The 27,315-nt window shown below is 42.9% G+C and overlaps 1 protein-coding gene across 2 annotated transcripts; it reads right to left on the bottom strand.

The window, feature by feature from the left end:
* Positions 1 to 141: 141 nt before the first annotated feature.
* On the bottom strand, positions 142 to 27,074 carry PLEKHA8 (pleckstrin homology domain containing A8). Of its 2 annotated transcripts, XM_075083155.1 has the most exons (14): positions 26,978 to 27,074; positions 14,478 to 14,594; positions 13,648 to 13,803; positions 13,101 to 13,225; positions 11,547 to 11,705; positions 10,563 to 10,603; positions 9,705 to 9,856; positions 6,940 to 7,099; positions 6,441 to 6,526; positions 5,695 to 5,753; positions 4,277 to 4,407; positions 3,703 to 3,773; positions 1,432 to 1,493; positions 142 to 544 (listed from the first exon to the last, which is right to left on the bottom strand). In XM_075083155.1, exons 1-14 carry the CDS (start codon positions 27,015 to 27,017, stop codon positions 347 to 349), a joined length of 1,557 nt encoding a protein of 518 aa, XP_074939256.1. In that variant the 5' UTR covers positions 27,018 to 27,074; the 3' UTR covers positions 142 to 346. The 2 variants fall into 2 exon arrangements, with proteins under 2 accessions (XP_074939256.1, XP_074939257.1); XM_075083156.1 differs by lacking the exons at positions 14,478 to 14,594; positions 26,978 to 27,074 and adding an exon at positions 14,085 to 14,217.
* Between the last annotated feature and the right edge of the window lie 241 nt (positions 27,075 to 27,315).

The raw sequence follows: 27,315 nt of genomic DNA, 5'->3' as shown, positions 1-27,315 counted from the left end.
ACACGCAGCTCTCTGCTAAGGTAGGGGAGCTAAAGGCCAAATTCTGCTGTTACTTTTAAGAGGTGAAGAGAAGAGAGAGTGCACAGGCAGGAGAGAAACTGTGAAAAACATTAATCACAAACATAGTTATGACCCAAAGAGAAACAGTACCTCTGCATTTAAATACAAAACACGCATTAACAAAAAAATAAAAATCATACATACCCTTCCCCAGAAACACTCACAACACCCTTCCCACCTGAAAAAATACAATGAACAGACACGATGTCCAAAAAAACCACAAAACGAAAGAAATCTTTGTTAACAGACACAGTCCCTGAAGTTTTAAGACATGGTCTTGCTGTAGTCATACCACCTCATCTGACTCCAAACCATGTACTTCATAGAGAGTGTCCAAGATATTTAGCTGCTTTTCCATGGCTGGTAAGTAAATGTTGAGGTCCCTTTGCATTCCTTTGTAAAATGTTTCTTCCTGAGGATCACACTCCTCTACAGACAGAGCTGCCACAAAGTCTTCGTACGTTGGAGCTGCCCTTAAAGCTAACTGGGAGAGAAACCAAAGCTTAGATTTGCAAAACAGAACAGGAAAAGAAACTGAACTAAAGCCACAAAAAACTTCTGAGACATTCCTCTGCACTTAGATTGCATAACTTTAACATATTTACATGTACGTGCATATGTTAAGATTTTTAACTAGCAGGGGAACTTTTAAAATATATATTATTTATTTATTTTCTCTATGTAGATGCCTGGTTTAAGGCATCTTCAGAGAGGTCTGATATTTAGGAATCGAATACAAACCCCAAATAAAGTACAGTTTGTTAGGGGAGCTCCCAACCCAGCATCACACTTTTCAACATTGAAGTCTCATTCTCAAAACACTCTTCAGAAAGCTTTCCCCAACATTTCTGTCTCTCCCAGTCAAAGTCTCTGTCATTATTGCCTGGATGAGGCTCTTATTTTTTCCTCTGTAATTTTAGTGGTAATTTCCAGCGACAGACACGAGGGGGAGCTGCCAGACTGGACAAAAATAAACTATTTCCTCTAGCCAATATACTCTACTTCAACCCCCTGACATATTCTGCACTAACCCTTCTTGACATACAAAGACAGATCAATCCTCAAAAAAGCAACCTCAAACCCTCTTTTCTTCACTTAATAGCCCTGCAAGACTGTGCTAAAAATCACATAATGAGAAAGATGTGCATGCGAGCATGATCCATCTGGTTTGGCTCCAGAATGCAGGTTCCACTCTGAAAGCCCAATACTGAACATAGTGATAGCCACAATCCTCACCCAAAAAATAAGGTCTGACAAGGGAATATATCCATTTTAATGCTTATAATTTTAACATAGTTTAATAATTACACACAACATAAGATCCCATTAACAAGCCCCCCAGCTCTATCAGCCACCAAAATAAATACTTACTGCAAAGACCCCGCGGACAACCCAACCATGGTGCTGCCGTAATGTCTTTCCATAAGCATTGTCTTAAAGCAATAAAGAGGGGAAAAAAAAATAAATCAGGAGATAGATGCACGACAGTTAAGTTTGTACCACAAAGAGAACATGGAGCTTAGAAATTACTATTTAAGGATATATTCTTGCCCCTGGATGCAAATAATGGCTGTTCTTGAGTACCAAAGTTATGACTGAAAGGAGATGACAGATTTGGGATTTCTGCACTGGGGTCTCAGCTCTGCTGTCAAATCTCCTTCAACTCATCCATCGCAAGTAAGTGTTCTAACAGACAGGAAGCCAAATGTAATCTTTATTTGACCAGTGGCGCTTCACGACAAACACTTTGTCTCCTACCTGGTTCTCAGTTCAGTGCAAGTCTGAGAAAATAATGTACGGGTGAAACAACCCTGCAACCTGATGGTTAACCAGCCTCATGCAAGGTGGTTAGCTCAGGCATTAATCAAGAACTCTCTCTTTACATCTGAGAGTCAAGTTTCGAGGGTCATTGGAACAGAAAGTACCAGGCCTTTATTAAAATAATCCTCAGTATCTCTATTGAGTGCCCCTGATGAAGGCCCTTGTTATGTTCCTACACAGCTCCACTTTCATATGCAAAGCTTTCCATATACAAACCCAAAATATCTTTGAGCCATATTTTCCCAGTCCCAGATTGTCACTGTCATTTCATATCCTTGTCCTTCAGTTGAATTTTTAAGTATCTGACATTGTATTATATTCTCCCTGAGCTGTTCACCTTGAAGAAAGAGAACCTCTACATTTTGCTGCTTTAGGATATTCGCTCAAAAGACTGCAGACAGTCATTGGAAGAGTGTAAAAAGTCAGTAAAACACAGCTGTAATTTTTGTTGTAATACGAAGTACTCCTCATCTATCATTCTGATGACTGGGGAACGCGGCTTTTCTGTCCTTACAGTAGGAGTGAGAAAAGCATACAGTAATAAAAGTAATGAAATACAGAAAAAAAGAGTATTGTGTAGCAAACAGGACTGACAAGTCTATTCTCTGCCTTACCAGCAAATATAGGGGACATCAAAGACACCAGAAGTTGAAAAGTTTGCTTAGATGTAAATCCCAAGTAAAGACAAATCCCTTTCGAAAGCTGTTGGTTCCTCATATGATAAGAGCTGGTGAATGTTTCATTTTTTATTTTCATTTCATTAACTTGTTATTTGGGGTTGTAGAAAGAGAACATACACTCCATCTTTACTCGATATTCAAATAGCACAGTAATTCATAAATAAGAAACTGTAACAGTAAACCAAAGCTGCGCTGGTGATAACAGCTATGTAAGAGCTTTTCAGTGGGAGAAACGGAGAAAAAAACCCAGCAGCATGTCTCTGCTGCAGACACAGAGCAATTCAAGAAGTAATTCAGTGCTGAAGCCTTCAAACTCAGAAGGTCAAATAAGTGCCTTGACTTTCCGTGGTGTTTAACATCCACATCTGGTAGCAGTGTATTTACAGTCCCACTTCCAAGAGCTGCTTGCATACTTCAGTGTAGTAGTTCTTTTTACTAATCCTATAGGACAACTGCTTAGCTGTTTAAAAGAAGCTAAAAAAAAAACCCCAAGCCTTAAAAAACCTGTTTTAAAGCTGTTTTAAAGGATTACCATAACATTAGACTGCATGCACACAGAGAAGGTCTTACTCGGGAATAACCAAGTCAAGTCTAAGAGGGGTTTGTATTTCGTCTTATACTTGCTGTGGGCACTAGCCTGACTCTATAAGTGTCACAAACTGTGTACTTGGAAAAAATTCCTTCTTTTGTGTTGCAAACTCACTTCTAACTGATAACAGGCAACTCACAGCCTCACTGGCAAAGAGGTGATTTCAAAGAATGATGACCAATCTCACAAGGAACTAAAAAAATAACTCAGAACCGCAACTATAAATTTGGGAGCACTCCCACTGCAAACCAATAGAGAAAATGGAATGAGACAAAGCACTTTTTCCCCCTAAGATAGGGCTGTGTCTCCCCTGCCAAAGCTATACCAATTAAAGGAATTTTATCTGCTTTTAAATCAACATTGACCAGTTATCTAGTAATCTGCCTGAAGATGGCCATTTTTAAAAATTGTGATTTTCAAAGAAGGTTTGTCTTGGAGATTACTTGCATCATTAGTCACTGAAGAAAAGAAAACACAGGTTCTAAACAAGGATGAAAACAGCCAACTATATAAATTCAGAAGTATATGAAGAATAAAGCAACTGGCACTTACTCAGAGCTGTTTGGATATTCTTTTCCCCATTCTTCACTTCTGTTAAAAACCCTTTCAAGAACTTTAAGCCTCTGTCAGGATGAACCCAGGAAATAAAAAGAAACCATGTTTATAACAAAGTAATACACAGCATAACAAAGCCCCCAAAGTTGCAATACAATTCAGAAGTGCAGTAAAACTCAGAACTAAGGCGCCGTTTTCAATCTGAACAACAACAAAAAAATGCAGCCACCTCCTCCAGCCTCTCTCCTAGCCCAAAGCAAAACACTTCGCTAAAACATTTATGCTGCAGCCTGAAATCACCTGCCTGATGTTCTCGCCCAGAAGGATCAGTCACTCACTTTAACTTTAATTTTATGGGGAAAAAGGTTGCCTGAGATTGCTGTTTCAGGCCTTTTGGCAAAATTGCAGCGATACAACCACAGACAAAACAGTAATCTTGAAACTAGCCAGCTTGGATTGATGGAACCTGTGGAAAGTAACCAGTTTGCTCCATGTACATAAACTTGCACTGGTGAAAGGCCCCTCATTCCACCTTAGCTGTTCACAGTGTAAGCAGATATGAGACCATTACCTTTTCAGCCACAGGAGAGCCTCTGTAGCAGAGTTTCTAACTTGTGCTACGCCAGCATTCACTTCATGGAGCACTATCTTCTGAAGGGTATCAAACTCTTCTTTGTTGGTTATAAATTTCTGGTTTATTTTCTGGATTAAAAACAAGAGGCAAAGCTTTAGGCTTTTAAGACCAAACAGTGGCCTCTCCTACAAATACCACCCATTTAGCAGGACCCTTCCCTGCAAAGGGATACCACAGATCCCCAACCACATCACACACTCCCCATGGCACAGCTGGTCTGCTACACAAGGCAATGACTTCCCAGGGCACAACCCCAGACACATCTGGCTAACACAACCAAAAAAAGAGCATCTCAGTCAAAGATTTACATGGAACCTACCATTTCTGTCTGACAAAACGCTTTAGGTTCACATGGCAACCTCCATGCCTGTGGAAAGGAGTTAACTCAACCTGCTCTACGAGCAAAGTCCCATTTGCCCCAAGCTTCAGGTACAAGCAAGACTGTCTTCTCACAACTGCTAAGCTGCAAATTCTCAATTACACTTAGCAGTCATCGGCATACTTAAGCTTTTTAATTTATTCCAAACTTGGTTATAAATAACTCTTCAAAAAATAAGAAGGAAAATATATGAAGCAGTTAAACAGAGTTGTCTTCTACATTAAAGGAGCAGCTGCCTATCATTTAACAGATATAGTAAATTTTTTTTTTTAAAAATAGCATTCTTCCCTCTTGCTATTTTCAGTCTTTCAGTGACTACCTTCACCAAGGTAAGTGCATATCTGCCTTACTTTGTACCAAACAGATCTGAATATATGCAATGTTCCTTATCATACACTCATGAGATATGTTTTGTTTTTCTCTTTTTCCTTGAAAGAAAAGCTATGAAAAGTCTCGCTATGAATACATCTTGTCTCACAAGCAGCACTTCAAACCTTTTCAGACTACGAGATGGAAGGGCAGTCAGAACAAAAACGGAAGCTGCAGGGTCTGCCCTGACCTGCAGTGAAGCTCCTTCTTAGCACACTGATTTGCACCTACTTGTTTGAGGAAAGGGTTCCACCCCCCCCACCCCGGTTTGTTTTACAGTCTAAAGTCAATATTGCTACCATCGCATCATGACTCACAACCTATTCAGCTCAGAATCATAGTCGTTAGGTGTAACAGATGTTTTACTTGGCAGTCAATCAAGTATTTTATAAGTTCGTACTCAACAGCTGGATTTATTTAAACACAGCATGTACTATAAGAACAGAATTAGGGGCATTTCAGCATTCTGATATAACAGATGGTAACATTATCAAATATTAAATAGCCATCCAGTATTGACTCCTACAACAAAGATTCTTGAGCTTTAGTACCTAAAATAGATATTTTGGTTAAAAAAAATAAATCAGTGTTAGAAATAAGCTCTTACCTTGATGTTACCTACAAAATCCATTTTAACAGGGGCAAAAACAGTTGGTCCCAGCTTGTCTAGAAAAAAAAAAAAGGGTGGCCATATTTTAAAATTGTGTCTTTTTCCAGTCCTCATGTCTTAGTAACAATTAGTTTCATTTACTCTCTTAACAATCCTTCTAAATGGCAGAAGAATACAAAATGAATGATGTAAACTGCAGTTTTTGTTTGGTATAGAACCAATCCACCCCAGTGGGATGGATTTTAACAAGTGTTAAAATACACCGACCTACGATCTGAAAGTTTTCAAAAGGGTGCATGCTTACAGGGTCCTCACATCTACTGTTAGATTCAGGGGCCAAGCAGGTGGGGGGGGCCTGCGCTAGCTGGAGATAGAAGTCTCTGTTAAAATCAAGTAGCAGCAATAGCTAGCACAGCTGATGGTGTGCTGTCAGCAGTATTAAGACATGAAAGGCATTCCATGCTGTTCTTTTGAGGGCGAGAAATTGCTGTTCCAGATATACCCAGAGATTTCCTCACAGCTTATAGATGAGTCCCATTTAAATGAGAGTGGATCCTCTACAAAGCGAAAGAGTAAGAAACATCTCTTGGTACCAGTCAAATTGATTCTGCTGATAGGAACTATTTCTATACCACTTCAGCAGAGAAACAAATTCTCCAAACCAACTGCTCCACCTTTTCTCACAGCTGGCAGCAGTCAAAAGGAGTTAGATGCACCCACTGCATGAAAAGAAAGCTGCTTACCCAGAACAGGCACAATTGCATAACACGACTCCAGAAACTCTTCTGTTGGGATGCCCTCCTCCTCCCGAAGTTCAATATCACTGAACCTGGTGTCCAGGACAAGCAGAAAAGATTGTTACCTTAACAAATCCTTTTGTGCAATTTCTGAAGACAAAATTTCATTTCATGCCCACTTCACTTGCATGGAGGTAAAATTTATAGACATGGGATCACCAACATGGCTTTTGTTTCACTAGGTTAAAGTAAATGACTGCAGAAAATACGCATTTGGTGGCATGGAAGCAAGGCCTGTAATTATAACCAAGGAAAAAACCTCCCACTCTACTCAATTACACAGCCAATTCTACAAAGGATATCTTCTTTGATTACTGTGCTGTATGCAGCTTGTTAAATAATCTCAGCAAATACAGCTTTGCAGAAGGAACAGACTTAAAAATGAGTCAATTAAGGGCTTAAAGTTTCAATAATCCTTGTAATTTACATCTGCCACATATACTACCTATTGCTCATGACACTGAAGAAGGTAGGAGAGTCATTTTCATTTGTGTCTTCCTCACACAGAGTCAATCCACTTAAAGAATTCGTTTCTGACTGCAGCAACTTGTGGGCACCAAAGTTTTCCACAGCTTGCAGCTTGTTCTCTCCATCTTCTTTCATGCCTTATGTTTATAGAAAATAGAAGAAAAACAAAAATAGAAAAGAAACCAGCCACACATCCATATTGTTATTCCTGTTTCTTAAAACATGTCCTATTTGAAGGAAGGTACTTGGATATCTGGTTCATACAAGTTTAAAAGCTTTCCGTGCCAACACAATGACTCTCACCACAGTTCCTCTGCTGCCTGGTGCTCAGCCCACATTTCAACCAATCCCCTCCCCATTTCTTTTAATCAGACAGACCAAGCACCAGGCTCCAATGCAGGTGAGCCCACACATCCTCAGCAAGGACAGCAATATGACAGAAGAGTGTTGAAGGAGTGACTGGGTGCTGCAGGGAGCAGACTCATCTCCTTGAAAGAGAGATTACTTCTCACATGCTGTAACCTCTCCAGTGCTGATGAAGTGGCACTGTGCATTTTCAAAAGCAGAAGAATAATAGTGATTTGTTTGCTCCTTCTGATAAGTAAATTGGCTGCTTAGATGGGTACTGCTATGATATCAAAGGCTGCTATGTTCTCCCTGATTTGTATGAGTATTTTTAAAGATTCCCAGAAGATCCAGTTGCCTCTTCCCTGCTGTAGTCTGTTTTATTTCTGCTTTGGGGTCAAGTGCATTTTTTTCAAATAAACAGAGCACTACATGAGCAACTCCAAAGGAAGACGAAGTCTTAGACACCCAAAGAAAGTCACATCCCATGCATGGTAAGACCTTCTGACCTCACAGATAAGTGCAGAGGACAAGTCAAGAAGCAAAAGTGATATATTCACAGCATCTGCACCACACAGGCCATGGCCACAGCATGTCTTGCTGCCACACTGTCACAGTAACATAAAAAATTTCTCAGGGAACACATCTTTCCAAGAAAGAAATATTCTCAAAGGCCAGTGAGGATTTATAGACCTGAAGTGCAACTGAGATTCTGGCTGAAGGGACCCAACTACAAGGAAATATCTTCTGAGCAAAGCCTTAAGACGAACTTGCAGCTTTCCCTATTACTTGTAGAACCACTAAATAAGCCTGGTGCTGGGTGAAAAAAGAATCACTTGCACCCGGTAACAGCAACGAGACTTTAGCCATGCTCCTTAAGGCAGAAAAAAAATGTCCCCAGCCATCACTGACCATGCCTCACTCAGGAGCGAAGTGACTCTGATAAGGAACTAGAGTTTGAAGGATGTCACTGATCTGCCCTTCATCAAGACACAGGGGATGGTGAGTAGAGAAATAGCCCGAGTCCACTGTGACTCCACAGGAGTGCCATGCATAAAGCCTGAGGCCCTCTGAAACGTCAAACTCAAACACTGTGAGCACTAAATGACAAACAGGAATTTCTTACAGGAGTTAAATGCTTGAGTGTTTTTAAGGAGTGAGTGCTGTTAATAGAAGGAAGAGGGAGGGAAGACTATCTGAGACAGGGCAGAGCTCCTGGGCTCACAGGTAACGCCCAAATACAGCCATCAGCCAGACAGAGCCGCAGGCTGGCTGGGTCAGCCCATCCCAGATGGATGGCACTGCTCGTCCTGCTCTATCCTGTACCACCAGCAAAACTTTGCAACTCAGATGTGTGTATCCAAGAGGCAGTAAGCTTTTCTCTTTTTTGCACAGGAACAACCTCAGTAGCTAAATGATACCAGAAACGTGACTTGAATTAGTTTGATCTCCTTGCTTTAGCACTGTATTCTTGAGGTATTACACTAAATGTCGACACATGCATGTTAATCTGCAGGGACTTGCCACACTACACAACACCAGTTAAACAAATGGGAAAAATTCCAAAGAGAACCCATGTCAGAGCAAAATCACCATGTTAATTAACTTGGGCTTAAAAACTTCAGATGATTCACTGACTGCATATGTATCTTCTGGAATAATGGCCAGGCAGAGAAAGCTACTGTTCAAGAATGATACAGCCCATTCAACAGGACAAGTAAAATCGTACATTACTTGTACAGACTTACCCAAATTAAGTTCAACAGCCCTTAATAGTATACTTATGTTGGATGGAACTTTATACCAAATTAATTCAACAGTGTTACACTGAAGTCACCCAGAAATCTAAGTTTCATGCTATTGCTAAGGTAATGGAAGAAATAAGGTGCTTTCTAGTATACTCTTAGTTGCAGAAAAAGTGTTAATCGTCCACAAAGATTTGTCAGAACAATCAAGAGTGACTACAAGGTCAACCCCTCCAAGGTAAGCACATAAAGCTTCAATGCCCCCCTTCTGACAGTGCAGCCCTACACCCCAGCAGAGGTGCTGGCATTCCCAGTGGAGGGCCTCTGGGAATAACATGTCTGTCCACACTGCAAGACAAGCCCAAGCCCTGCCAGGCTGTATTGTTACGCATGTCAATCAGAATCTAGAGGAGCCTCTACTTGTCCAAAAAAGAATTTTTAATTTCCTTCTCCATTCGGTCTCCAGCTAGCTATCAACAAGGGCAGGAGCTATGCTGGGAAGACTCAACAACAGGCAGATATCAGACTAAAATATACTGACATTCCCTCTCATAGGAAGCAAGGTATCAGCACTCTCACAGGCAGCCTACACCTCCCTCCATTTACACTTAAAGAGTAATGATTCCGGATAAAAGACGGTGCATATATTTACCTGTCAAATCCTCTGCTATGTGATCTTCAGCAGAAACATCACTGCCCCCCTCATTTGTTTCCAGGTTTAAACATTCCAGACTTTTAATAAGGGTTTGCTCTTGATGGTTAATTTCTGCTTTTACAGAGCCATTTTCACAGGGGTTCATCTGCCTGAAGAAAGGGAAAACATAATGGTTGGTGTATAAAAGATTGCTTGGTAAGCTTCTGCCTGTGAAAACACAAATAACAATAAGATTAAAATAGTTCACAGAAATTATAGGCTGTCACAGGCTTCTCTGAGCAGAAGAACTTGTCTAAAGTAACAAAAGGAACCAGGCAGCTCTTTGCAGCAAGTAGGATTACCGATTCAACCTCAGTTTGCAGAGTCTGAATATATTTACAATGACCTTTACTAAAAAGAGATATCATAAAAAAATACAATTGATTATAAAAAAGAAAATCACAGGCAGGTATTATAGCTAAAAGAATATCCCATCATTAATACTTTAAAATACATACCCTTGCCATCTACTCCACAAATCACAGCCTGCTCTCTATCAATGATTTTATGAGCTTATGGAGTCGAACCTGAGATGCAGGAAAGAGCACTGAAGTGGGAGAGAGCTGGCTGGTGACTGACCAGTAACTCACTAAGTGGATGGCTGAGAAAAATAGAGGGGAAAGGGCTGATAAAAGAAGAGACATGAAGTGGGTTGAGCCATCTCCCTTTTGTTGTGTCTGCTTCCAAGTACACAGCTCAGAGCAATACAACCCTGCCTGCATTCAGTACTAGTAATATTAGAGTAAAAATATGGAGAGAACAGACACTACCAAAACCAGAGAAGAAAGAGATTGACAGTAAAGACTTTTTTTATACCTTTCCGTTGAGGCGTGACTGGACAAGACAGAGTGCTTTACCTGTAACATAAGTGGGGAGGGGGAATATTCTTTAAAGCAAGAAGCTGTATCATGCTTCTCAAACTTCACATTTTATTAAACATGAGCTGGAGTCAGCAAAAAAGCTGAAAAGCTAAGTATACACTCACCAATTCTCTGACCTGGAGGCAGTATATAGACAAACGTGAAAAAGGTGCTCCATTATTACACCATTAAAATATTGAAAAGAAAAAAGAAAAATAAAACAAACAAAAAGAAAACCAGAAGACTTCTTTTAGACTCTAGCTAGCAAGTGCCAAGTGAGACACCATACAGTATGAGGAAAAGAAACAAGGCAGTGAGTTTTCTTCGCAATGATGTTTTCTTCACTTAAGAAAAAAATTAAAAAAAGAAAAACCAGAAGAAACGTGAGGCCAGATACCAGGTATGGTAAAGTAATCTTACTTCCCAGATTCAGTGATGCATCTACCTTCCTACGTACACCTTAATCTGCTGTTTGCTGGAGATGCTCCAGTTTTGCATTTGTGGTTGTGGATTCAGGATTCAAGAAAGTGCCCTTGTCGTTAAAAAGATAAGCTCATCAGCTCCTGTTGGTGTATTACCACACATCAGACACTGCAGTAGCTTAGGAGAGTAATAATTGCTGTGAGCTCCCACAATGGACCAACTTGTCATACAGCCAGGTGTTTTTTGAAATCCCACTGTATGCAGCTGGATCAGGCCCTGAAAGTTAACGCTTAATAACTTTCACCTATCATTAAAAGTTAAGAGATTGGTCACTGCTTACTAAAAAATGGCCCTACCTCACTTGCAAACCACAAGAAATAGCAAAGTATGTCCAGTGGAGGACTGCTTAGCTATAATATGGGTTAAAATGCATTCCCTACTTCTAAAAATGGTACTTCTCAAAAGGGCACCTTACCATCCATGCCAAGACTGAGAGAAAAAGGATACTGGCCATTACCTTGTTCGTTCTGAGAACTGCTAAATGTGGGGATCCAGGCGGGGTCTGATGCAATAACTCAGAAGTGAAGGCAGTATTTGCAATCTGCATACATTCTTCAAGAGTCTTCAGGAAGGTGTCACAGGTTGATTTTAACAGAGCTCCCATGTCAATCCCGCTCTGTGGGAAGAAATCAATTAGAAAATATGGACTCACCACAGAAGATCAACTTGGAGTAATTGCCTACAAAGCCCACAGCTGCTACAGTCATGATTTCTGTTTAACATGAATTAGAATGCAATATGTCAATGGCTGAGAGAACTGGCATCACCTATTACTGGGGCTATGCCTCCTCACAGCATTACCACTCTTGCCAACCTCTCACTATCTGGTGTTAAAAGTGCATTAAATACTAAGCCTTGATGTATTCAGCAATGGCATTCCAGAAGACACCACTGATAAGAGAAATGAAAAGTAAACAAATTAAATAGATACAGAATTATCTGCAGATTATAATTTCAAAAATCCCATGAACAAAGAATTACTGCAACTGAAAAACGGGCAGAATGAACTACCTGATTCCCACAATACCCTTAATCTCTGCAAAGTGCAGTTATTGATGCTGAAATGCTTTTAGCACTAAGTCCTTCCAGTTGAATACCAGTAAGATCAGGGAAAGCGAGTTTTCCCCTAGAAGCATGAACTATGAGCTGGATAAACACCACATTACTTGTTTGTTGTAAACACGTGTGAGCTGTAAGTTCTAACAGTGCCCTTTAGTAATTTATACAGTACATCAGGCTTCTGCACTGTCTGTTAATTCACCATAAACAATTTACCAGGTACCTTTACAGAGGTGGTTTGGACGTTCAAATTATTAACCTTCAGGTGTTTTGCCTGCCTGTCCTGCACCTAAGGACCCATCTCTCCAGTGGGAGCCATCCTGGAACTCCACACCAGCTTCTCTACCAAGTGACATGCATCCCTCTTCACAGTTTTGCTATCAAAGCAAGGCACAGGCAGATCACTGTCATTAGGAGACCCCTCTTAAACAAGGCTTCTCTGGTCAGGAAGATTTGCAAGGGTTGAAACTTTAACTTAAGTGAGGCTAATGAGGCAGTTCTTTCTAGCAATTTTGCATTATTGTGGTCTGCACTGTCCCTTTCCTGTTAAGGGTTTTGGCTGAGAACAGAAGTGTTTTGCTGAGCAGGATGTTAGTGACTCAAGAGCAGACAAATGTGTGCTTCTTGGAAGTTATCTCTTTATAAAAAAAATCTTTTGCTTTTTTGATCCACTATACACACATTATCACCTACAGAGATATTATTTAGATCACAGATACCGTATCTCATCTCACTACTTGCTACCCCAACACAGGGAAAGTTATTTGCAACAATATAGTGCTTCTCCATTTAAACAAGAACTGTTGTGTGGGTACATTATTTCCCACAGGGTCTCTGCAGAAAGAGGGTGCAATATTAAGTAACTGTGAGTGAATACTACATTGGCTAACCAGAAGAGTTCACAATGCTCAAGGCTTTACAGGCATGGTCTACACCAAAAACAGAGCTGTACCTCTGGTTCTGATACACCAGAAATGCTGGCTTCCTTTGTTTTATGCACTTGCTGAACAAGGAGGTTACAGTAGAGTCTAAGTTCAGACATTTTAGTCTTCAAGGCTTCTGTGTTTTCAGTGAACTCTAAAAGTTAAACAAAAGAGTTAAATTTATTGTACCCATGTTGCAGTATATGATTTTGCAAAGCTGCTGAAATAGTACTATCCAATCTAATTCAATCAATACTTCCTTTTTTCAAAACATTTTCTATCAACTCAAAAAGGTGAGCTGGACTGGCCATAAATTATGCTCCTGACAGGTAAAATGCTGTTTCATGATTCACCATCATAGACAGGAACAGTATGTTCCTAGACTAAGAGAGTTAACACCTGAGATTTCTAGCTAGAGTTCCCACATGGCTTGCCTTTAGCAGCACCAAAGACCTGAAGCACAGGTTGGACACAGAGTTCAGGCATGGGTTTTGTCATCTTTGTGTGCACATCTACTAGGACAAGGATAAAGAACTAAAAAGCAAACAGTATATGCTGGCAAAAGGCTGTTATTACCTTTTTCCTTCTGTGTCCTGCTGTCAGTCAGACAGGCTTTGGCAGTTCCTAGTGCAACCAGCCACTTTTGCCTTTCAACTGCATTTCTTGCCTTCAGATAGAAGTATTGTTCCCCCGGGATGATCAGGTCCATTCGTGTGTTATCTGCAGGATGAACTGGAAGCAACACAGATTTCAGACCAGTACCTTAGCCCTTCCCAGCCCAACTGAATATACTAACAGTTATGTTAGATGGCAGGTCAAACAGTAACGAAAGAGGAGGAATCTACAGCCCCTAACTTCCCCTGTTGCCATTTTATGACTTATCTTCTGAATAAGGGAATAGGCAGGACACACACATGCACAGCTGTGGGACAAAAGGCTATGAAAGGCAGTTTTCTGGTCAGTACAATATCATCTGGGAGTCTTTATGGAAAGGACATTCTCTTCCAGCAAACCTCTCTTTTCAGGTTTCCAGCCCATAACTGAACCTCAAAGATGTGGCAAGTAATCCAATATGAGTGAGCAGAGCTAGTACTGAAGTTTTCTTATTCATATTTCTAGCTTCAGCTTTGTGCTTATGAAAAGTCTTTTGAAGCTGTGTGATGTTCCACCATGGCTCCTGAAAAACAGTGACCCACTTGCATGTAGAATACCCATTATATTAGAGGCTTGCAGCTTTCTCAACATTTTCAAAATACTATAAAATAGAAACCAGCATATAGTTCAAGTTACTGACTAACTACAAATACATACCAAAGAAATAAAGCTCTTATGACCTGTAATCTCATCCCGAATGCAACATTATTCAACAAACTTCATGCACCTGAGTGTTACTGTATCTTAGTTACCTTGAATTTCACACACGGCCATTTGGATGCTTCCCTTACAACCCTTCCAGGCATCTTCCTGAGAGTCATAATAGGACAGGATGCCACCACAGAGAAGAAACCATCGAGGCTGCCAGCCTGAAAAACAAAACTGCATTTCTCAGTTATTTCTCTCCCTGCAATTCTAGTGCCTCTCTCATTCAGGACTTGCTGCAAATAAGGCCCCAAAGATTCTCAGTCCCTCCAGGAAAAACAAACCATTTAAAGTGGAAGATTTGCGGACAGGCCTGGATGTTTACTACATACAGGGGATGTACACTACAACCCCTGCCTGCTGGGAGCTACGCGTCCTTTCTGCAGACAGCTGGACCACAGCGGTATGTTCCTGAGATGCCATATGTCATTTTAAGTAGTTTTGCTAACACAGTGTCACTGACTCACTCCCTCTTCCAAAACCACCTTTGCAGTCCACCACCCCTCAACTCCTTCCATCACTCCTCAACCCACCTCTTCACTCCTTCCAAAAGCTACCCCAGCTGTCTTGCCTTACACCTCTTCCTCCCTTGTGGGAAGGGCTAGCCAAACTGTCTTGAAAATCAATGGGCAAGAAACTCCTAAAAATCAGGGGAAGGAGGGGACAGAGGCGGATGTGTTGCTTTCTGAACACCATCTTTCAACGAAGCAGGTCTCATTAGCTCTTGAAACTCTCGTACTGCCCACACAAAAAGTGATCTTGAATTAATGACTTGCGCTTCTGGATACCTTCCCAGAGGATAACCAAAACACCAGGCTAGACCAAAATCAGTAGTTCCAAGTACCACTTTTGCCCACCCTGTTGCCCAGCTTCAGAAGCAAGTTACCCCTTTTGTTTTCTTCTTTTGGAAGTACTACAGCAGTAATGAAGAGATATAAACAAGCAAGACATGACAGCTGTCATTTATGTCTAATTAAAAACTACAAGCTCATTAACTTATGAAATGAAGCAGCAAGGTTACTGGAGTAAAGCAGCTTTCATCGCTGAGCTGCAACAAGCTTCCCCAGCCAGGCCAAGGGATCGAGATACTGAAGCTCCCCACGCTGTGCTGGCAAACCATCTCTCAGAAAAACATTTTGACACAACCATGTGGGCCACATGGCTCCTATGCATTTTTGCAGGGGTGGGGGGGCTCACTTCTGCTGTGCCCTGCACAGGGGCTCTTCCAACCAGCACAGCGCTGGGGGAGCCCACACTGGGCTTGGACCGATATCATGTTGGAGGAATGACCGCTCCTTATCAGATAGGGACTGATTCCTTAAGGCTACTGCTAAAGCCAAGCGCAACTCAGTTTAAGGTTAGAAAGCCCTAAAGCCACAGGCTAATAGCAGGAGTATGGTTTGGGTTTTTTTTTTGTTTGGTTGTTTTTTTAAACAAGCAGTACTACAGCATCTGGGCCAACCTGGTCTATTCCTTACTGAACCTTCAGGGCGCCTGGAAAACAAATTAAACATAAATCCTTTTTCACACTCTTCCAGAGCTCTTCCATTATTTCCATGAAGAATATAAAAACATCACAGTTGCCAAACTATTCTCAATAATTCTTTATTTTATATGAAGGGGAAAAAAAATCACAAGAATGAGCATTAAAAAAAAAAGCACCAACCCAGCAGGACTGATTTTTATTTGTCTTGCCACCAAAATAAAGAAACTATCCTAAAAGTCACTATTGATATGGAAGAACTCAGAAAAAAAGGAGGTGATTGTTCAGCAGAGAGAAGCAGTTAATTGCTTCAGACGCTCAATGGCACAGAACCAATCCTTTAAATAATGCACAGCACCACAGTCAATACAAGCCTCTAATTCAGTCTGGAGATCCTGCTGCTGCACATGAATCATTTCAGCCATGGTCCTACAGCTTACAATTGCAGCTGATGCTCAACCAAATTGCATCCCATCAATCAAAGGCTGTGCAATCAGTTAGCCAACATAGAAAGTACTCTGCCTCCATCACTTTGGAGGCTGGTTAAAAATATGTTATGAGTCAATATATTTTGTTGAGGTTTTTGTTTGGTTGTTTTTTTGGTTCTCGGTCTTTTTTTTTTTTCAGGGGGAAGAAGCAATTGCCTGTCTTCCTTTGCAGAACATAACTCTTCTTTATTAGATATGTATTAAAAAGACTATCACAGGCAGTTGTTAACTAGGACAGCCTATATTTTCAGAACAGAATTGTTACACTAATAAAATACATTTTTGTAAAAGGGAACTAATTTAAAAAAAAAAAATCACAGCAAGGTTCTGTCAGAAGATGCACTATCCACCTGGTACTCACTGATACTGAGTCAGCAGTCATGGGAAGGTTATCCTAAACAACCAGCTAAAAATAGCGTGTGGCTGACAAATCATGGGCAGTGCAACAAGGATACAATCTTCAATTACAGGAGCTTCAAACTTGCAGACAAGTAAAGAGCAGAGGAAAAAAAAAAACCAAACAACATGACAAAAAACAAAGCAGCAAAAGGACACCTAGACACTTCCATGAACACAAGCCTTGGGTTTATTTGGTTTTATTCTCTCCCCATAAACTGTCCTAGGAATATTGCAATTTTTGGAACTGAGCATTCAGACTTCATATGATATAAAAAGTTAAAGCTTTTGAGGTCTTACTGGTGCTAGCACTAACAGAACTTCGAAGAATTTACTAACCTCATTTATACTGGTGGTGAACAGGCAGGACAAAATATAGCTCATACTTCCACAGCTCATTTTAGAGGCACAGAGCCATTAACAGTAAAAATTGACCTTGCTGGGGAAAGATATATATATATATATAAAAAGACAATAAAATGCAAAGCACAATAAAAGTGAGTAGTAGCTTAAGGTCCCAGCCATAGAAGAAAGTGAAGAGATTACAAACACTGGTTAAGGTCCTAATACATATTGCACTTCTCTGTGAAACTTAAAGTTAGTACCTGCAGTACCTAAAAGATCTGTCATTGTCCAATACAGAAACAGACATTTAAGCAGGCTGTGCCTGCTAAGGACTCAGTATTTCTCCAGAAGTTTCCACAGCCTGAAAGTTCTGCCTACTTCCACCATTACACTTCAGGAAGTCTGGATGCAGCTGTCACTGAGCAAACTTGACATTTCTTGATAACACAGTTGAAATTTGGACATAATTCAAACTTTAATGTTATACAACTCAGACTCCAGACAGCATTTGTTCCAAAGTGCTAAGCCTGAAGAAAAAAAAAAATAAGAAAATTTGAAGACATGTAGATCATGTCAGACATCCACAAAACCAAACCATCTGGGAGAATAACACACTCAAAAAGTCAAACTGATGACTTGAAAAACAAGCTGCAATTAAGAGATGCCAGTTCCAGTTGCATTTCTAAAAGGCACAAAAAGACCAGACACCCAGGTTTTAATTATTGCTTGCTTTCCACTAGGATTATGTAAAACTTTATGCTTATTAACTTCTTGACCTTCAACATTAAATCTTTATAAAACTTACGCAATAGATAGTCCTTGGACTTCTTTGACCTTAATTCAGACTTTAAGCGCAGATAGGAGATAATTTTGAAATTTCCACGCTATGGCAACATCTGTGTAATAGGAGGAATTAAAGCCTTCATCACACCCCTACTGCTAATATCATGGGCAAGACCCAAGACTTAGCTGCAGGTGGCAGAGCAGGGGCAGATCCCTGCTTTTCTGTGCAGGGTTGCAAGAGAGCCCTTGATAGAGACATCTCACAGCAAGAACAAGCAATATCCATCTTTTCACCCCACCCTGAGCAAAGCAAGCTGCGCCGTGTGTTCACTGTACCACCACCGACCGCTTTATCCTGCGGCACCCAGGGGCTAAACAACCACAGCTTCTGCCCAGCACTCTGCCAGTGACTGATAGCTAGACTAGAGGTGCTAAAAATTCAGCTCAGATAGGACTAACAGTGCTGGTGTCTTGCAAAAAGCAAGAGAAAATCCAGCATGTGCCCTTCCCCAGTTGCCAGTGCTGATGTAAGACTATGAATGCCATCAAGTTCACACCTTTGCTGAAGCCCAGCCTGCTCCCGGTTGTTCAGGTAGCAGCTGTTGGCCAGAACATACCACCTTCCCCTCGCGCAACTGTGACCACAAAACACCTGCCTTCCAGTTACAAGGAAAGTCATGTTTTCCAGTCAGAGGATGCATCTAACAGTCAAAACACAGGACCGGGTCAAGAGATCTTATTTCCAGCTTACAAGGAAGACTGCTGAGCTGCCCTGAATCATGCTGAGAAAAACCCGACTTTGCGCTGAGCCGCCTGCGTCTCCTCACCTATAAAACACAAATATTTCATACTGGCCCAGAAGGACCACTGCTGGTCTTATTTATTGCACTAACGTCCAAGGGATGAGGATTTCCCTGGGGAATTAAGGCTGAGAAAATCTCCACGTCATAAATGGACAAAGCAGTTGTTTTCAATAACCCAATGTGCTTGCAACCTCAACTACTGGGTGCATGCACTAAATCTTACAATCCAGTTCTGAACAACTGATGGTGTGTACCTTTCACGAGCCTAAGTTCAGTTCATGCAGCCGTGTTTCGTGCTGTCAGTCACCACTCTGTTTCTAGTTGGGAACGGCATATAGCAAAAGAACATCTTGCACAGACCAAACTTGACACTTTTCCCCTTTTTTTCTCATACAGTGAACAGAAGTAATACAGTTAAAGGGTTATTTTGATATAAGCAATTTGCACCCAAAACCACTGCCTGCTCTTTCCATACAGCCTCCTAAGGCTACCCAGTATTTTGGGAAGGGCAACCCCCGGCACTGGAACACACTTTGCAGCCTTAATTCTGTAGCAAAACAATTTGTCAGGATAGAAATCCACAGTCCCTATCCATGAGGGACAGCAGACAGGCAGACAAGAGTGTGTGACAATTCATGCATCTCCTCTGAGCTATTATCATCTCACCTAGGGAGCAGCTTCTAGAAATGTCTGCATTGCAATTTTACTCTGATTATGTGCACATTAACAGCAGGCATCAATACCAAAAAAAACCCTAAAGGTCATGGAATTGACAGATTTAGCACTTCAACAACGGTATTTTAAAGAACTTGTTTGAGGGACACTAGAGGTTCAAGTGAAGCAAGCAACAGCCGGAACCTCTCCCAAATGATTTTTCTCACAGAGGTCCCATAAAATCCACCCTCATTTCAATCACAACTGTTAATGCAGTGCTAGCAGCATTGAAAAAGCATCCAGCCATCACAGGGCAACTGAGTTTGTTTGCAAATGATTCTATGCCAGTGACCATCCAAGGCACAGAGAACGCAACATACCAGCAGTTGGGCATTTCTGAAGGGGATGCAGTGAAAGGATGAAGGGCAGAGTAAGTACCATGGCGAGTGATGGAGGCAAAAGTTCAATAATCCAGGCCACTGCTCAGACACACTAATTCAAGTAATTCAAAGCTCTGGGGGGTTTCCCTCCTCTGTTTATACTTCCCAGCCCCAGCAAACTAGCTGCTCCTCTCTCTGACCCCTGGGGTGGTTATCAGGCCAGACTGGGCCAACATGATGAATTTATGAAAACACAAAAGGTGCTATCTCTTCACCATCATTCTGCCACACCCTTCATTTCTGTCCTACCCAGCCATTCCCTGAGATCACTTACTTATTTCAGTGCAGGACTGAATGCAGAGGCACCAGTACTGCAGCATACCTGGCAGGGAATGCTGCACTGTGTAGGCTCTGCACCATTGCTCTAACACCTAGAGGAGAGAGGGGACACCGTTTTCCACTCCTGCAGCTTCACCAAACTTTTCTGCTGTGAGCATATTTCAATTCCAAAAAGGTATGAGAAAAGCAAGATTGCTGCATGAAGAAAAAGGGGAAGGAAGGGAAGAGAGAGATGAGAAGGAAGGTCAAACCAAACAAAGGTCATTATGCAAAATCCAAAGAGAATGAACTAACTAGTCTCTGAAGCATCCTGGTGAGAAGCATAGCCAGGACTGGGTGAGACTAGGTCATCCATCTAAACCAACACCTGGTCTCTGAAAGGAGCTACAGTCAGTAATATCAGGCAGACCATTGTCCTGAAGGCAACAGAAACCTCAGGTATCTAGGTCCACCTCCACAAAAGCCAGACATCTCATTTTATACAATCAGAACTTGGACTACACCCAGAGGCTAAAAACAAAGGAAAAATGATAACAAAATAGCTTTTTAGAACCAAGTTTTTATCTAAGTGTGAAGTTTTCAATTACTTCTTCCATCTCTGGAAACAGGACCTTATTTCCAGAGCTTGATATCAACTGTTACTAAATGCTTTCTTTTCTTTGATCTTTACTGCAGAGGCTGGCCCTCAGGCATCCCAGTCCCCAGAGGTGAGAGAGAAAATCTGGAGAAAGGAAGAATTCCCCTGGCTGCAGAGGATTGGGTTAGAGATCATTTAGGCAAACTGGATCATCACAAATCCATAGGCCCTGATGAGATGCACCGACTGCTGAGGGAGCTGGCGGATGCTGTCGCTAAGCCACTCTCCCATCATCACTGAAAGGTCACGGAGGCCAGGAGAGGTGCCCGAGGACAGGAGGGGAGCCAATGTCACTCCAGTCTTCAAACAGGGCAAGAAGGAGGACTGGGGAAACTACAAGCCAGTCAGCCTCACCTCCATCTGTGGAAAGGTGATGAAGCAGTTCATCCTGGAGGTCATCTCCAGGAATACATAGGACAAGAAGGTTATCAGAAGTAGTCAACATGGATTCACCAAGGGAAGAGCATGCTTGACCAACCTGATAGCCTTCTATAATGGCATGACTGGCTGGCTGGATGAAGGGAGAGCAGCAGATGTTGTTTACCTTGACTTCAGCAAGGCATTCGACACTGACTCCCATAACATCCTCATAGGTAAGCTTGGGAAGTGTGGGTTAGATGAGTGAACAGTGAGGTGGATACAGAAGCAGCTGAATGGCAGAGCTCAGGGGGTTGTGATCAGCGGGGCAGAGTCTGGTTGGAGACCCATAACTAGTGGTGTTCCCCAGGGGTCTGTGCTGGGTCCAGTCCTGTTCAACATACTCATCAATGACCTGGATGAAAGGACAGAGTGTTCCCTCAGCAAGTTTGCTGATGATACCAAGCTGGGAGGAGTGGCTGATACACCAGAAGGCTGTGCTGCCATTCAGCGAGACCCAGACAGGCTGGAGAGCTGGGCCGAGGGGAACCTGATGAAATTCAACAAGAGCAAGTATAACGTCCTGCACCTGGCGAGGAACAACCCCATGCACCAGTACAGGCTGGGGGCTGACCTGCTGGTAAGCAGCTCTGTTGAGAAAAACCTGGAAGTGCTGGAGGACAGCAAGCTGACCATGAGCCAGCAATGTGCCCTTGTGGCCAAGAGGGCCAACAGTATCCTGGGATGCATTAAAAGGAGTGTGGCCAGCAGAACGTTATCTTCCTCCTCTGCTCTGCCCTAGTGAGGGCACATCTGGAGTACTGCATCCAGTTCTGGGCTCTCCAGTTTAAGAAGGACAGGGAACGAACTGCTTGAGCAAGTCCAGCGGAGAGCTACCAAGATGACCAGGGGACTGGAGCATCAACCTTATGAGGAGATGCTGAGAGACCTAGGCTTGTTCAGCCTGGAGAAGAGAAGACTGAAGGGGGATCTTATAATACTTACAAATATCTAAAGGGTGGGTGTTCAAGAGGATGGAGCCACTCTTTTCAGTGGTGCCCAATGACAGGACAAGGGGCAATGGGCACAAACTGGAACACAGGAAGTTCCACCTCAATATGAGGAATAACTTCTTTAATGTGAGGGTGACAGAGCAGTGGAACAGGCTGCCCAGGGAGTTCGTAAAGTCTCCTTTGGAAATATTCAAAACCTACCTGGACCCAGTCCTGTGCCCCCTGCTCTAGGTTTACCTGCTCAAGCAGGGGGGTTGGATGAGCTGATGTCCAGAGGTCCCTTCCAAGCTCTACCATTCTGTGATTCCCTGAATGGGAAGTGTATGTCTCTCCCATCGTAAAAGGTCAGCTTTCTTAAATTAAACTCCCAAAACAAAGCCTCACTCTAAGCAGTATCATGCGTATCTGGATTCAAGCTATAAAAACCAATGCTCTTTCACATTTTCTTGAGCTCTTCCCCCAAGTTTGTTAAGGAATTCTGAATCATCAGAGACAACAGTAATAAAGTTTTATGTGAAAGCTGAAATTTACCACTTGGTGCTGCAACTTGGCGTCTTGGGATAAACTGAAAGGAATTCAGAGCAGAACAATAACATGAGAGTGGATGATTAGAGACAGGAAGGTGGGGAGAGTGAACTATGGTATTTGGTATGATGCAGCGTCACTAGTGATGGCATGAATGTAAGCGTGTCATGCCTCGAGGAAGAGGAATTAGAGGTACTCAGCACAATTACAGAAGTGAATATTTAAATAGGAGGAGAAGCTTAGCTTTATGACGAAAAGTGATCAAAGCCATTTCACAGAGCATAGAGAGAATCCTAGGCAAGTCAGTGGAGGCAGTCAGCATTTTTCTTTCTAATGACGAAGCTGCCTTTGATCCCCAAGCCAAGAGCACATATCACCTTTTCCAGAGTCAGCAGCAATCCTGCCTCTGGCCAGTGATCCCAGGTAAGGTGTGCCTTATGCTGCAGATCTGAACTGAACTAAATTGCAGCAGAAAAATCAACGGAAAGTGCCGAGCTTTTCCAGACACCATTGAAGGAAGGTATTCCGCAACTCCACTCTCTGTTTCCCTGTGTGTAAGCGATAGTTTACTCATCCTATAAGCCTGGTGAGAAATCAAAATCGCAGATTTTTATAAGGTAATCTCCAAAGAATAAAGAAATTTCTTTTACTAATCAAAAAGTATGCTTAACAAAGAGCATGAACTGCAGCTTGAGTTCAGTCAGAGTGTCCCGTGGGAAAGTTTCCAAACAGCAAAGAGCAGCCCTCATGCAGTTCACCTCTGCTCTCTCCTTTCTCTATCCTGCAAGCAGCATCCCCTGGTTTGAGATCGGTCCTGCTACAACACTGCAGCCAGGATCTGGCTGTGATGCTGTCCACACCAGAATGCTTTATGCTCAGCCAGGACCACAGGCAGCAGCAGCACAACGTGCCAAGGAGCTATAGGGAAGGTATAGGGTGATGCTTTTGTCACCCCAGCTGCTTACTACAAGAAGCCCTACTGAAATAAGAGTTATACTCCCTTTATCCATGCTATAAAGCCCATCCCTAGGCTCCACAACCTTTAACACGCAATGCTAACATTAGATAAAGAGTTTTGGCAAAGGATGAAATCTAGGAATTTTTAAAGATCAAGTTACATGCTTTGACTGTAGGTTCAGCTGAGGCCAACTTACACACCTGCATGATTTAAGTCACCCAGCTCCAGGTTTTAAGGATTAATAATTTGAAGTTTGCAAAGGCATCATATATTTGCCCAAGTGAAAATGTGCATTCCCACTTTATATGTCAGCAATAATTCTGCTTGCAAAGTTCCCTGTTCCCTTAAGGTTTTAACCAATTTACTGGGGGAAGCATAGGCCAGAGCAATCTCTGGACATGTATATTGCAAACACAAGATGCCAAGTGGGTTTTCATGCATATCTGATCCAAAGTTGGCTCACTTCACTTGAATTTAAACAAAAATATCACACTGAGAAACCACCATCTGGTGGCCATTGCATCAGGGGAGAGAAAAACTCTAAAATCTCAGTTCTCTAAACTCTCAGGTTTCAGAGGCTGCACTGGAACCGCTGCATATAGAAACCACAACAGGATCAACACTAGAGGAAAAACTCCATCTCCAAGCAGGAGCCAAGTAACACTAATTCAATTTATCCTAATCTGTATAAAGCAAACAAGTGCATTTATTATAAAACAAGATAACTTGTTTGAGCAGTAAAGCAAGCTAATCTGTCTTTCAGTTGTAGGCAATCATTCTGTGCTTTCTTTCCCCTTTGCCCACAGAAAGCCAAGCTTGCTTCCTACTTCTGTAACGTTCTTGCTGTTAATAGCTACGTAATTTGCAACAGAGTTCTAGCTCCCTGCCCAAGAGGCCGGGGGAGATAAGTTGACGTGGACTTGACCTCTCATCATGGCAATAACAGAAGACGTTATAAAACCAAAGTTCCCAGAAAAGATTCAATTACCAACAAACTCCATCAGCTCCTCTCTCACAGCAAGATGGGAAAACAGTTCTCCTTTTCTACACTTTTAACCCTATTCTTTGGTGAATGTCTTATCTCCTCTCTATGTGAAACAAAGGTGTGTTCCTCATAATGAGGAGGAAAGGGCATAAGATACCTGCTGTGTATGTTTACATTAGCAAAGTGTTATTAACACAGGCATCCACCGACACACCAAAGATGACATTTTCCCAACCGTTTGCGTATGTCGTTTACACCATGCAGCACCAAAGTAGTTAACCTTGAGCAAGAGGAAAAGCAGAATACTGACACAAATACAGTTCTGGATGACCTGTTGAACCCTCTTGCTTCCCTTAATCCCCAAAGGGAGGATTTCCCGTCTCTCACTCCCTGGCTCTGTGCTACTGCTATGAAAAATGCCACATTCCAGCACAATGTTTTTTTTGCATCATCACATAAATTTATAACTTAATGGCTTTGTGGCAGGAAGTCCTAATTTTATGCCAAAAGAAAGCACATATAAGCCTAGTTAGCTTGCGGAACAGTAAATTTACTGTTCTCAATCACACACCAGACAGGCCTTCTACAACCTAAGAAGAGGTACGGAGTGACCTTGACCACCACACTTACTAGCAGAGTCAAGTTTTAGCAAAGAAATAATAATGATGCTTCAATCCTCCCTCACTGATTTTCTCTCTACTGAGAGCAAAAACTCATCTAGTTTTCAGCTGGGGCAAATCTCATGCATCCAAGGAAAAGTGATTCCTTTGGTTTGCATTCCCTTAGATTGAGATTTGCGAAGTGTCATCCTTCTTCATGAAGGGTCATTTGGCTGAAAGTGCATATCAATGCAGCTAGCAAAAAAAAATTAATTCTGATGGGACTGAAGTATTTCTAGTTCTTAGTCTTCATCTCACCATCAAAACAGAAGACAAGTCAAGCTGATCCTACCACATACACACTCAGGCACAAATGCTACAATGCCAAATGCCAGTCAGTCATCTACACACGCACTGGTTCCCACAGACACTCGCTCCCCAGATGTCATGGCAGGAAAGCAAGCACGAAGGCTCCAAATGCGTCCTCACATCTAAGCAATGCAAAGAAAAACAAACACATAAAACTTTAGATCGACTAAACCATGGACATTTTTATTATGGGGAAAGGACTAAAAACACTGCCCAAATTCTGCAATCCAAATGGAAAAGCCAAGCATGGCTGGCTGCTCCTACTGCCACATACTCCATCATTCAAGAGCATTCACAAATAATAATAAAAAATAAATCCATGCCTATTCACTGAGACCTGCCAATTTTTGATTCTCCTATTAGAACACCTATTGCCAAAAGTGGGAGAAGCCACAGCAATCTTCCAGCACACCAATAAATCCAGCCTCTCGCATCACTCCCCCCTCTCCACTGCCACATGAATTCATCGCTCGCTTGCGCTTCAGCTTTTTCTTTGTTCAATTTGGATTTCCTACACTTTCCCAACTAACCAGAGAGATGCAGCTGTTCCAGCCTCTCAAAACAATATTAAAGCAGGAAGGCAGCCCTCCTGCCTACACTCCCGAGCAAAACTTGCAGCTGGCAATGTCAAGGTCGTGCTTATTTACCTCTGACCATCAAGTTTCCAAACTGCTTCAACGAGCCACTGAGAGGTCTGCACCAGGCAAGACCCCATCCACGCACCCCAAATTACGAGCCACCCCCGACTCCAACGCGCCCGGAGGTGGGCACCCCACGGGAACACGGGTGGCACCGGACGCTCCCCGCCTCTGCAGCGTTTCTGACCCCACCACCTTTTAACCTCCCCTGAGGAAACCCTGGCCACGCACGGCTGCGCTCAGCCGGCTACAGAAGTCAGGCGTCCCACGGCACGGGAACACCCAAAAAATTCCAATCCGGGCCTAGTGCTAGCAGGACAGCCCCTTCCCCCCACCCCTCTTTTTTTTTCCTTTGCATGCATTTTCATCCAAATCCCCCAAATGTGATTTAACGCTGACACCTTCCCCTCCCGGGTCTGGGATTCCCCCCGGCTCCCCGAAGCGACTCAACAAAAGCACTGAAAGTTTCACAGGGGCGTACAGGACAGGGAAGTTCGCTGGCGACTATGACCTCACGCACCCAAAATAACCCCAAAGCCCAACCACACGGAGAGCAAGGGACGCCCCAGAGGAGGGCTGGCGCCCTACAAGTGGCTCAATCGCCTCTTCCACCGCTGGACGGTGACAATGTGGCAGCGCGGCTGGAAAACCAGGGTGCGCGGTGGGGTCAGGGGGCAGCGCTGATCCAGACTCAGCAAATATATATATACACACACGTACATGAATATATATATATATGGGAAGATAAGGGTACCCGTCCCGCCGGGGAGAGGCTGAGGACGGGCAGCAACTCACCACTCAGGTAGTTGGTCCACTTGTACAGCACCCCCTCCATGGCGGCCGGCCCCCGCCCCCATGCAGCGCGGCCGCCCCCCGGCGGAGTCACACCGCCCCCCGCGCCCCGCCGCGCCGCCGTCCAGGGCCATAGCGGGGCACCGCCCTCCCGGCCCGGCCCGGCCCGGCCCCCAACGCCGAGCACTGCCCAACCCCTCCACCCCCGCCGCACGCTACTAGCGCAGAACGCGGCGCTGCCCCACCCCCAAAGAACAGCTCCGCAGCGCTACGGAAGCGCAAACAGTTCTAGGAATCGCAACCCACGTGACCGATCGGAGAGCGGAGACGGGGTGGGGGAG

This window comes from Phalacrocorax aristotelis, chromosome 2 (genome assembly GCF_949628215.1).
Source record: "Phalacrocorax aristotelis chromosome 2, bGulAri2.1, whole genome shotgun sequence".
In the NCBI taxonomy this organism is placed as follows: Eukaryota; Metazoa; Chordata; class Aves; order Suliformes; family Phalacrocoracidae; genus Phalacrocorax; species Phalacrocorax aristotelis.
Note: the sequence above shows the minus strand (reverse complement) of the source record. Positions and strands in the feature narration are given on the sequence as shown.

Excerpts from the sequence above, each read along its gene's own strand:
- PLEKHA8 (XM_075083155.1), bottom strand. The coding sequence starts at position 27,017 with ATGGAGGGGGTGCTGTACAAGTGGACCAACTACCTGAGTG. Across the intron at positions 14,595-26,977 it reads GTGGACCAACTACCTGAGTG|GCTGGCAGCCTCGATGGTTT; the intron begins GTGAGTTGCTGC and ends TTTGTTTTTCAG. Across the intron at positions 4,408-5,694 it reads ATTTTGTAGGTAACATCAAG|AAAATAAACCAGAAATTTAT; the intron begins GTAAGAGCTTAT and ends TTTTTAATCCAG.